This window comes from Acomys minous (genome assembly GCF_964271855.1).
Source record: "Acomys minous genome assembly, chromosome: 12".
Lineage (NCBI taxonomy): Eukaryota > Metazoa > Chordata > Mammalia > Rodentia > Muridae > Acomys > Acomys minous.
Genome location: NC_140493.1, coordinates 68,718,715 through 68,731,214, shown reverse-complemented (window position 1 = coordinate 68,731,214; position 12,500 = coordinate 68,718,715). Strand labels below are relative to the sequence as shown.

The 12,500-nt window shown below is 52.0% G+C and overlaps 1 protein-coding gene across 9 annotated transcripts in view; it reads left to right on the top strand.

Moving 5' to 3' along the window:
- Window positions 1-12,500, top strand: part of RPH3AL (rabphilin 3A like (without C2 domains)) — a 150,687-nt gene that overhangs the window by 89,758 nt on the left and 48,429 nt on the right. For 8 of the 9 annotated variants that reach the window (XM_084802848.1, XM_084802853.1, XM_084802845.1 and 5 more), the window contains exon 5: window positions 8,763-8,849. The exons of the other annotated variant lie outside the window; for it this stretch is intronic. In XM_084802848.1, coding sequence (XP_084658974.1) covers window positions 8,763-8,849 — 87 coding nt within the window. The remainder of the gene's footprint in view (window positions 1-8,762; window positions 8,850-12,500) is intronic. 9 annotated transcript variants of the gene reach the window in all.

Sequence of the window (12,500 nt, the reverse complement as noted above, 5' to 3'; positions counted from 1 at the left end):
TGTGTGTTAATAATCAAAAGCTGCTACTGTTGCCTTTTTTTAACCCTCCCCTCTGCTGGGGACACCATGGAGACGAAGGTGTGAGTGGCAGGTGAAGGGAGGTGTGTCTTGGAAGCCTATTCCTCAAATGAGTAGGGCATGATGCTGTTGTGTTTTCATCAGGAGAGGTGAGGGGTTTGGAGCTAGGGCTGGCACAGGGTCTGGGGCTTGCACATGGTCCGTATGGTACCAGTGGCTCAGATAGAGGGAGCCTGCTGGATTCTCTTGGCTGAGTGGGGACATCAGGGACATCAGGGTAGGAGGCCCTTCTGCAAGGCTGCTCAGCTGCCTCCTGGCTTCTGTCTTAGGTCAGGCAGTGACAGCTGTGTACCTGTTTGTGACAGTACTTGGGAACGGGCAGAATGAAGGCGGGACCTAGGTTTTATATATATATATTTTATTTAATTTTATGTGCATTGGTGCGAGGGTGCCAGATCCCCTGGAGCTGGAGTTACAGACAGTTGTGAGCTACCACATGGGTGCTGGGAATTGAACTCAGGACCTTTGGAAGAGCAGACTGTGCTCTTAACCACTGAGCCACCTCTCCAGCCCCTGGGACCTAGGTTCCTTTAGCCTTGCTGGCTGTCTGGGCTGTGTCCTAATAAGTGGGAAGGTGGAGCTAGGCTGCGCCCTGTCCCATGTGAGACTTGTCTGTGTCTCTGGATGAGATGTGAGGTCCAAGAAGCCAGCCTTGCCTTGCCGCTGAGTGGAGAGGGTGAGGTTGGGTGCCTGTACTAGTGAAAGTGCCCTGCCAAAATAGGTCTGTCAGCCACGGCTAAAACCAAGGTTCACACTCTAGCTCCCCGTGGCCACAGTGCCAGATCCCCTGTTCTTAAGACAGGACCCCCAAATCTCTACTTCACAGAGACGCCATGAGAGTTTACATAAAGCAGCGCCTGGCACAGTATTAGCACCGCACAGTGTGTTATAAAACACACACATCAATATCTGAACTGTTTTGTATTAAGTTGCGTGGCAGTGAAGCCTGGGGTCTCCGCACTGGATCTATGGCTACAAGGCTGTTCTCAGTTTCTCTGCCTAGCAGGGCTGGGTGGTGCAGCTGCAGGCCCAGCTGACAGTGGCTGAAGCAAGGCTGAGCCTTTTTGGCCTAGCTCTTCATTTGACCCAGGTGACCAGTAAGCCCGTGTCCTGCTGCCATGTCCTGTCAGCTTCCCCCAGGCCTGCAGGAGTCCAGATCTGATCTAATGAAGTAAGGAGCAAGTTTTCCCCCAAAGTGTTCAGCATAGACTTCTTTTAAAGTAGGGATTCTGAGGTTAGGGGTGTCACTCAGTGGTAGAGCTGTACCCCAGCAGCATGCATGAGATGTTGGGCTCTGTCTCCTTCACAGAATGAAGCGAGGGAGAGAGAGGGAGGGAGGGAGGGAGGGAGGAAGGGGGGGAGGGAGGAGGAGGACCAGCAAAATGGCTCAGTAGATAAAGGCAGCTGCCCGCATCCCTGGTGATCCGCATTTGATTTACAGAACCCACATAGTAGAAGGAAAAAACTGATGCCCACAAGCTGTCTTCTGGCCTCCTCCACACATGTGCTGGGTGGTTCACGTGTGTGTGCACACACACACACACACTCATGCACACACATGTGCACACGCATGCACACGAACACACTCTAAATGTAAAATAAAGTAGATTTTGACTTGGCACTATTTGGTTTACGTTTTGGCTGATGCCTTCCCAGAAGTCCTCTGTGTACAGATAGACTTCTGAATCCATTATGTACACGTGCATATTTATGGTAGCTTGCCGACATCAGACTATGCCGACTGTTTACAAGCTATTTTTTTTTTAACTTACTGTGTCAACCGTTCCTTTCATTACCTATACAGCTTCGTCAGTATTTTTTTTTCTTTTTGCCACTTTTTCTATTTGCATCCTCATCATTTTTATCGCTGGCATAGCTTTCCCCAATGCACAATATGATTTAGTTGTCTCTTGTGGCTTTCCTTCCAAGCATTAGACACAGCATGTGGGGTAAGCGGCACACTCAGAGGCTCACACTTCATATGGCCCATGCATATGGGCCTGTGGGCGGAGACCACGTTGGACAGCTCCTTCTTGTCCCTACTTCATTGTGGGGTATGGACAGTCCCCCTATCAGAATCGCCTGCAGCGTAGCTCCTATGGAGAAACAGTCTTACCCATTACCTTCTGTGCATTGGATCTTTTGGGAAATGACTTTGACCCTTTTTGTGATGTGTGTGTGTGTGCGCGCGTGCGTGTGCGCTTGTGTATGTGGGGGCGCACTTGTACCACAGTGTGTGTGTAGAGGTCAGAGAACAACTTTTGGGAATTAGTTCTCTCTTCCCACCTGTGGGTTCCGGGAGAATAGCACTCAGGCCGTTAGGGTTAGTAGCGAGCGCCCTGACCTGCCAAGCCAGCACAACCCCAGCCAGCCAAAGACGTTTTTCTCTCCTATGAACACCTCCATTTGAAAGGCTATTGCCACGTCTTTTTGTCCTCAAAATGCCTAAGACAACACCTGTGTAATATTAGTTGTATATGGAAGTACCAAATACGTTTCAATATCTGTTCTAAGTGGCTTGTACCTGTAGTCCCAGCTGCTCTTGAGACTGAAACATAGGAGGGATTTGGGTGCAGCCTGGGCAATCAAGCACGACCTTATCTCTAAAAAATATAAATAAACTATAAATACATAAATGCTAGCTATTGTTACTGTCACTAGCACAGCACTGTGTAGGTTGCTCGGGGCCTCCTGATGTGCAGTCTCTGAAGGCGTCTCCCCTCTTGGGTTGACCGAGCTGCCGTGAGTCCCCAGTTGGTGAGTGACAGACCTGAGGAGCCCCAGGGCCCTTCCAGCTGTGTGTGGCCATTCTCAGTGGTTCCAGACAGCTGTCCTGAGAGATGGCAGGCCGCCTCTGCGGACAGTGTCCCTTCCTTCCTGCCCCTCTCACTCCTCACCCCAAGCAGCGTCTGAAGCAGCTAGGCAAGCAAGCACCCTGTGGAGGGTGGTGAGATCGGGGCATCAGGCGCCATTGAGAACTCACGGGGACCTAGCCAAAGGCACCTGGCTTTTCATCATCCTGGCTTTGAGAGCCTTCTTATTCATATATTTATTTTTGAGATAGGGTCTCATGTAGCCTGAGTTGTCTCACCGTGTTGTTGGAGATGGTCCTAAACTCCCAACCCTCCTGTCTCTATTTTTGCAAAGTGCTGGAATTCCAGGAGTGTCCCACCACCTCTGATTAACACGGTGCTGGGGAAGGGATCCAGGCTCTTGGCTGCTGGGTCAACACTGCCAACTAAGCTCCGCGCCAGCCCCTTGAAGGCCTTTATGTCAGGCTCTCTGGCTCTTGCCTGTGGTCTGGGAAGGGGACATGTGGCTTCCTGGGCATAACTGAAGTGAGTTTAAGAGGGCATTTGGGAGGACACGGACACCCAGCCTCAGAACAGTCCTTACAGGGGCAGCCTACAGGAGAGGGGAAGCTGGGCGTCTCCGCCGCCCACCTTTGGCAAAGGGAGTTCTATGTCATTTCCTGTGAGGCCTGCCCTGCTGGACTCATGCTTCATCCCTTAAGAATAAGCCCCTCCCCCAGCCAGCAGTGCCCCCTGCCCACTCTGGAGACCCCGCACTTTACACTGTAGATGCCTGTCCCCTGTCTAACCTCCCAGGATCCCACTCATCGGCACCACTTGCCGATGGACCTCATGCACGGACCCGGCTCATGCTGCCAAGCGTGTGTCTCTGTGTCTTGCCTCCCACCACTTTGGCATATTCCAAGGGAGGCCACATCTCTCTGCAAAGGGACGAAATAGATGGATTGAGAAGAGTGACACAGGGCACACGGTCTGGAGGCTTCTCACCTGAGTCGGCTGTGACTTCGTTAGTGCTCAGATGGGGGTACACACGCAGCCAGGCCCAGAGAAGCCAGGGTCCCATTGCAGAAGGTAATTCTGCTCATGGGAAGCCCATCTGGGCAGGGGGTCGACGGCTTCCCCCAGGCCCAGGCTCCTCTTGTCAGGTGGAGTGGCCGGCTTGCTCTGTCTTGCTCGACCTTCCTTCCATCCGTTCTTTTTAAATACTGGCTGCTTAGTTTTTCTGTATTGGAATCAAAAAACAAAGACAAAACTCATAAAGGGAAGTGGCTTATTATTTGTCTCTTGGTCTGAGCTTTAATGGAGCAGCAGTTCTGTATTGTTTGAAGCTTTCCGGTGGGCCTAGTCTCTAGGAATACCCAGGTCCCCCTGCCAGCCGGGCATGCTCCAAGCGTGTTGAATATGGCCCAGTGATGGCGGGCGCTCACTGTGGATTCCGTTAGTGGTGGCTGTAGCTTGGCAACAGGGCTGTGCACACGTGGGTGGGTGTGTCCCACCCTACCACCCTTCAGATCCCCCACAGGAAACCCCAAAGGGGAAAGAGTGGAAGACAAACTTCAAGAAAGCCGTCACGGCCACCCTATCTGCCTGAAGGAGGGTGAGAGTGGCTCTCTCTCTGCCTGGCTACCCACAGGCCTAGTTGGAGCCTAGGGAGTTCTCTGCTGTGGGGAAGTGGGGAGTCCATACCCCAGTATGGATGTGACTAGGCCTTCTGTCTTCAGCCTCGCCTATGGCGGGTGACTGCTGCCACTTCTGTCTGTGGGTGGGGGGCAGGCCTATTTTTGTGAGCTTTTTCCTTGTTTTCTGCCCTGGATGCTCAGCATGGATGTACCGTCCATCCGATGGTTTAACACGACACGTGTACCCAGTCCTTCAGAACCCCGCCGAGGTGGCAGGCAGATGACTCAGGCAGTGAAGGCACTTGCTGCCAAGCCCGATGAGAGAAGGCGAGGACGCACGGCCCTACAAGTTGTCCTCTGACCGTCACACAGTAAATAAGTGTTAAATTAAAAAACTAAAATCCCACTTAACTGACTCCCCTGCTCCCTGCTTGGCGCAGCTGAGCCACCCTCAACTTTGGCAAGGTGACTCCTGGGGAAGCCCCAGCGCTTCGTCAGGTTCACAGAAGTATGTGGCCCTGCCTATCCGTGCGTGTCATCTAACCTGTGCTACGCCATCCCATATGCAGTGGGAACATGGATGGGAAAATTCTGCTAAGCAAATATTCTATCATGGAACTGCTTCCCTGGTCCCTAACTTCACTTTAAGTGGTCATCCAGCCAGGTGCGATGACACACGCCTTTAATCCCAGCACTCGGGAGGCAGAGGCAGGCGGTGTGCTGTGAGTTCGAGGCCAGCCTGGTCTATAAAGTGAGTCCAGGACAGCCAGGCCTGTTACTCTTGAAAAACCAAAAATAAATAAATAAAATCATTCATGGCTGCCAGATACTATACCAAATGACACGGAGCATGAAGGGACTCTCGAGCTTTTTGAGCAGGGTACAATGGGTGCCACTAATAATAAGCCGGGCATTTGGTTGAGTGCTTTTTATATACTGCATGTTTTTCATATGAATCTGTTAAACCTCAAAGTGATGAACAGTGACCTCATGTTAGACATGAGAGCATCTGAGGGGTGGACGGGCTTGGGTAGCCCACCCAAGAGTCCACCCAAGGGCTCACTCCGGCTTGTCCCAATCAAAGCTTGTATGCCAGCACCATGACCCACGAACTCTGCGGGAACCAGGAGCCGGGTTCCAGCGGCATCAAGTTGGTGGCTGAGTGCTGAGTGGTGTAGGATGGAGCGTAGATTGCTCCAAGCAATACCAAGGGCTCCCAGCATGCAATAGCAGAGAAAGACCCAGTCCTGGTGGGGGGGCACTATGGACGGAATCATGTGTCCCCTAAGCCTATATTCTGATGCCCTCACCCAATGGGTGAGGTCTTTGCAAAGTGACTAGTGTTAAAGGCAGTCACAGGGTTGGGCCCAGTCATAGGGCTGGGAACTTCATACCAGGAGGAAGCGGCCTGAGTTCTGTCCTTTGTCTCTTGGGAATACTTGAGGAAGCTCTTACCCGATTCCCTTCTCAGGCCCAAGCACTATGGAAAGAAACTTCAGTAGCTTCAACCAGGAACCATGGTGTTTTCATCACATTAAACCGAGCTAACCTAGCCCGGCATGGTGGCGCACGCCTTTTATCCCAGTACTCGAGAGGCAGAGGCAAGTGGATCGCTGTGAGTTCGAGGCCAGCCTGGTCTACAAAGTGAGTCCAGGACAGCCAAGGCTACAAAGAGAAACCCTGTCTCAAAAAAACAAACAACAACAACAACAACAAGAAAAAACCCCCAAAACAAACTGAGCTGACCTAGACAGAGCCCAACGCTGCACTGTCCTCTCCCCCTAGGGACAGTGACCATTAGGTGGCTGGGAGGTTTGCAGAGTACCCGTGGAGGCTGCTAGGCCGAGAGAGAACTAAGAACAGAACCTGACATGTTGGGGCATATGCTGCGAGTGTGTCCCAGCTACGCCCCCATCCCCAGTGAACCCAGGTCTCAGAATCTCCATCTGCGCTGTGTCTTACAGAGGCTTCCGCCATATCCTAGGACAGTGCTGGAACAGAAGTAGCGCTCGCTCGCTGTGGGTAGCCTGTGGCACCTGGCGGGGAAGGCTCAATTGCACTGTTGAGCTCTGGAAGATGACGGCCCTGCTTAGAGGGTCAGAAGCCAAGCAAGACCTCAGAGCCTCTATGGCTCCGTCTCTTCACAGAGGTCACATCACACACCTCCTCCACACTTTGTACCTGGCACACATAACTGCTCCATAAACAGTGGACTCTGGTATTTTAACACACCTGATTTTCAAGAGCATGGTCTGATTCAACAGCCTCAGGAGGGCAGAGCGGTCTGCATTACAGGGGGAAGTGTGAGGAATGCAGGAGCCTCTGGCCTCTCTGAGGCCCACACCAGAGGTGGTGACCTAAGGTCTAGGAAGTGAGTTGCTGGTCCCTGGAGCCTGCAAATGTCCCAAAGCTGGGGCTGGCACTTGGGTACCTGTCTCTCCCTTCAAAAGGTCCCCAGAGAGCTGAGCACCCTCAGGGAGCACCCCCAAGGAGCAGTGAGCAGCTCTGAGGTGAGCCCCCCCACTTATGTGCTTCCACATAAACTCAACACCTTTCTGAAAGCCAGTAATGAGCCCCTATGCTGCCTGGGCCCCAGAGAGGGGACCATCCTGTCCTGCCAGCTCAGAGAGATAGGACCTTAGGGCAGATTCCATTTTGTTTAGGAAACCAGAGAAGTGTCTCTGGACGGTGGCCAACCCATGCCCCCACACGAATGTGTCACAGCTTCCCTTCTGAGTGTACCGGCTCCCGCCACTCCTGAGGAGCCCAGGCTCAGCTGCCGGATCAGGCTGGTGACACATGCTTGGGAGAGCCAAGTTGGTGACATTTCCCTCTCCACGGAGAGATGTGTCTCTTGCTCAGTTGGCAGCCTGCAGAAAAGGCCAAGCAAGAAATCCATTCTTCCCTCAGTAGAAACCCCCACCCTGTAGGGACAGGAGCCTCTGTGAAACTACCCCCAACCCCCGCACCAACCAGAATAAGCCGCCATTGTTGAATTACACGCCTCTGGTAGGCTAGGAAGCAGCCTCAGCCCCAACAAATCCACCTCTGCCACCTCCCAGTGTTTATCCTGGCCTCCCCACCATTGCCTGTTGCTGTGTCTCTCAGGAAAGCAAAGTATATGTTTAGATATTAAGAACTTAAACAAGTCATCGGAAGGAAAAACCCTGGGATCTGGGATCTGCCTGTTTATGTTGCTTAACCAGTTCTCCCTTGCCACACAGACCTCGGAGAAGGTTTCGGGTCTCCCCACACCCTCCGCTCCTCACCCGTGTAGTGAGTGGGCTCACCACCTTACTGAGGAGGTCCTAGAATCCTCTACGCGAGAAGTGTGGCACCAAGCACGTGCTTAAGTTGCCCTTGTATTTCTCACCACAGCCCATAACCTGTCAGGCACACGTGGGAGTTTCTGGCCTGCTCCTAAGCCAGTGTGTTCCTTCTCTGGGAGAGGACCATATTTCCCGCCCACATCTGCAGGTAGCCGCAGCTCTTCCGCTGTAGGAAGGCAGCATCTGCCGCTGCCACTTGTCTCCATCCTTCCAAGGTATTAAGCATCTGGGCGGTTTCCAGTTCTTTGCCGCTGAGCATACTGGAAGCGTGGAGATCAGCTAGCTGATTTTTTAATGTGATCCTCAGAAGAGAATTATGGGATGTACAGTCTGTAACATGGAGAGCCACAGATGGGGCAACTGGACTGCAAAGGCATCCGAAGATTCCCTCCACCCTTAAGCTCAAAGCAGAAACTATCCTATTAGAAAATGCCAGAGAGGGGCTGGAGAGATGGCTCAGAGGTTAAGGGCACTGGCTGCTCCTCCAGAGGTCGTGAGTTCAATTCCCAGCAACCACATAGTGGCTCACAACCATCTATAATGTGATCTGCTGCCCTCTTCTGGCCTGCAAGTGTATGTGCAGGCAGAGCACTGTATACATAATAATAAATAAAGAAATCTTTAAAAAAAAAAAAAAGAAAGAAAATGCCAGAGAATCAAGCTGGGCGTGGTGGCGCACATCTTTAATCCCAGCACTCGGGAGGCAGAGGCAGGTGGATCATTGTAAGTTCGAGGCCAGCCTGGTCTACAAAGCGAGTCTAGGTCAGCCAAGGCTACACAGAGAAACCCTGTCTCAAAAAAAAAAAAAAAAAAAAAGAAAAAGAAAATGCGGCCAGAGAATCCCCTGGGGATCACTGCCATGGCCCCACAGCCCAGCAGAAAGCAGCCAAAATACTGACACACATGTGTCCTCTCTCTTGTAGAAAGTCTGCACCAAATGTGGGATCGAGGCCTCCCCTGGCCAGAAGCGGCCCCTGTGGCTGTGTAAGATCTGCAGTGAACAAAGAGAGGTAGGGTCCTGAAGCGGGTTGGGCTTGGGCCGCGCAGGGTGGGTGGACCAGGACGGAGCTAGGTCCACTTGCACTGGGGTGCTGACAGCTCCAAGGTCCTGAGGAGGACTTTCCAGGATGTCCAAGGAGAAGGGTGGGAGAGAAAATCTCCTGGCCCGCCCATCCCCTCGCTCATGTGGAGGTGAGAGTGAGACCTGGTTCTGTGCTCTGGGGGCTCAGGGTTTCCATGGTAGCCTCCCTGGGCGTGTGCACATGCCTCAGCCTGGGCGGGGCTGAGACTGGAGTAATAGTAATTACCCAAGTTAAATGTCTTCTGAGCATGCGACACTAAACTGCTTACATCTGCCATTCATTTCCCCTTTCACACCCCCTTCCGGTGGGTGTCATTCCCCGCCGCCAAGGCCCCCCCTTACCTGGTGGGAAAGCACATGAGGGCAGGTAACCTGTGTATACTGAGCCATTGGTGAGCGAGCTGGGCTGATCATTGAGTGCAGCCAACAGCCTGCCACGATGCCGTCACCCGGCATCTTTTCTAGTGTCAGTGTTCTGTGGTGCAGTTTGACGCCTCTCTGGGGAGATAAATCGTTCTTGGGGGCTTGATGAGGCCCCTGAGGTGGTAGCAGATATATAGACAGACCCTAGAATTGTTCCTTCTTACCCCAAACCTGGGCTTTCCTCTCTGCTTAAGGACGGAATGGAACCAGAGCAGGCCGAGGCAGGTGGCTTCTGGGGAGGGAGAGTGGGTGACGGGAGCGGCGAGGCAGAGGAACCTTTCGCTTTCCAGAGATGCTCTTGCCTTTTAGTTATCTTGCTTGGCGCTGTATGTGTACTTTTCATCTGAGGGTCCATAAAATGCTTTCTGCTCTAGAAATTTAAATTCTCGGTCCTTCTGTCCTCTGATAGCATTGTGCTGTCATATGTTGGGCATCATATGTTTTTAACTCCCCAGTGCATCCTCTGCGCTCCTAGATTCTTTGGCAATTCCTTTCGGGGTCCTGGGTTGCTTGGGGCAGAGCCAGGCATCCTGGGTGTGTGCTGAGTGTGGGAGAACAACACCCCAGGCCCTCTGTGTGCAGCTGCCCGCTCTCCTCCAAGCCTTCTCTCTCTCTCTCTCTCTCTCTCTCTCTCTCTCTCTATCTCTCTCTGTCTCTCTCACGTGCTCCTGCCTTAGGACTGGGTCCCGCTGTTTGCATCCCTCTCCCAGGTGAGAAACCCTCTCTCCAGCCTCATTTTTAGTGATTTGGCTGTGGTCCCCCCTCCCCCACACACTGTGGAATGCTTTTATTTCTCATATATAGGAAAGCCAATCTCCCAGCTGTCCCCACCTACTGCTGGGTGCTGAGCTCATGGGCAGCGCATTTGGATGCTCAAAATAGTAAGTTAGGTAGGTACAGTGGCACACACCTGTAATACTAACACTCAGGAGGAGGCAGGAGGATCACAAGTTGGAGGCTAGCCTAGACTATCTAGCACGATCATACACGTGTGTATGTGTGTGTGTGTGTGTGTGTGTGTGTGTGTGTGTGTGTGTTAGTTTGAGCCTCTGATCTACTGAGCTATATATACTCCTTGGTTTTGAACACAGACAAGCTTACACGTCACTTTGAAAATATTTCCACCTGTCGTTGCTGTGTGTCTGTAAGACCAGAGGTGCAGGGCCTTGAAGTGTGAGCTGGCATTTAACGTGCCTGGAGGGCCTTGTCCCCAAATGGTGATGATGGCACTTTATGGAAATGCCTGAGGTGGCAAGCTTCTGATTGCCTCACTCTCCGTAAGTGTTAGAGGCCGCCCCTTCCTGGCAGCCCCCTCTTTGAGCTGAGACCCCTCTAGTCCTCAAGGGATAAGTAGCTGGGTAGCTATGGCACACACACACTTTTAATCTCAGTGCTTAGGAGGCAGAGGCAGGCTGATCTCTGTGAGTTCTAGGACAACCAGAGCAAAAATGAGACCCTGTCTTGGTAGGAGATGGGGAGTGGGGCAGGTCAAATGGAGGAAATTTCTCTAAATAGCGTCTGGTGAAGAGATGCCTCAGGATGAAATAATAATCACAAGTGAGCTGGGATGTTAGAGGTCAAAATGCCACAAAGGAGAAAAAAAAAGTGGATGGGAAGAAAAGATTCCACCAGCTGGCTCAGCATCACGAGTCACCTGCACATGCCTTTGAAGTCCTGAGCTCCGGACGCAGAAAGGGCCTCCACCAGCGCATTCTAATCTCTAGAGCGTCCCATTTCCAGGAAAGTCCGAAATAGCTTCAGATGAATTTTCTTATCTTTCCTAAGGCAAAGAGTACGAGGCCGTGCATTACACTATCAACTTGTCCTTGAGTCTTGAGGAGCAGATAAAGATTAGGAAGATCAAAAAGGTCCCCCCCACCCCCGCTGCGGCTCCGGGCAGCGTTGCACGGATGCTCGCTGCATGCAGACAGGGTCGTGACCATGCACACGGCTCACCTGTGTGTACTATACCCACACGTTGGAGTCTGCAGTCTGCCACGGGCAGGGCAATGGGTTTCCTAGTGCCTTTTTTCTCTTCAAGAAATATCTAATCATAACAGAGAGACAGTAGAGAGAAAGGACATTTGAAGTGTCTGGTTTTAAGCACTGAGCGGAGCTGATTTGGACACTATGACAGGAATTGGGAGTTCCGTCCTGCGCTGGAGAGCAGGTCGTGACAGAAGAACTTGGGTTGCTGACGGACGCTCTCGAGCTGCTCTGCCCAGGCGCTCTTATCTGCCTCTCCTCCTGGCTAGCTTCCATCAGCCCTGGCTGTAATTGCAAGTCATTTTTTTTTTTCTCGAGTGGGTCGAGTGCGGGCTGAATGTTCTAGGGTGGGCAGCTTGGCGTTACTGCCTGTCTAATGCGCGTGAGCAGCAACGTGAATCTCAGCCCGTTGTATTTTGAGTTTACAGCCTAATGCATTCATTCACTTGGGCGTATAGTTTGTTAAGCATCTTCTGTATGCCAGGTAAGACAGCTCTTAGAATGAGAGAGAGAAAGAAGCCAGAAACACAGGCAGGTGCACAGGTGGTAATAACGTGATCCAAGGCAACGGGGAGAGAGGGACTGGCAACAGCAGCTCCTATTCTTTACAGATAAAATGATATCTGAGCAAAGATCTGAGGTTATACTCTGTGGCTAAGGGGGAAAAGCATTGCCGAGGGCCGGGGAGAGGTGGGTGGGGTGCTGACTGGGGAGACCTCGGTGGCAGGAACAGGGTCAAGGTTGAGGAGAAGAGGTTGAAGGTGCAGAGGGAGGTCAGACTGTGGTAGTCTTGTGTGCCATTGTAGAGACTTTGGCTGCTGTAGTCAGGAAAATGGTGGGTCTTGGAGGAGCTTGATTATATCAAAGTGACATGTCCTGACCTTCGCTTTTAAGGGATATCCTGGCCGCTGTGTTATGTGGATTGTAAGCTACAGTAGCACAGTGCTTTGTTCTGTTTTTTGTTTGTTTGTTTTTAGTTTTTTGAGACTGGGTTTCTCTGTGTAGCCTTGACTGTCCTGGACTCACTTTGTAGACCAGGCTGGTCTCGAACTCACAGTGCTCCACCTGCCTCTGCCTCCCAAGTGCTGGGATTAAAGGTGTGCACCACCAACACCCGGCTTGTTCTCTGCTTTTAATATTGCTCAGGGTGCTCATTATCTCTTAGTGCCTT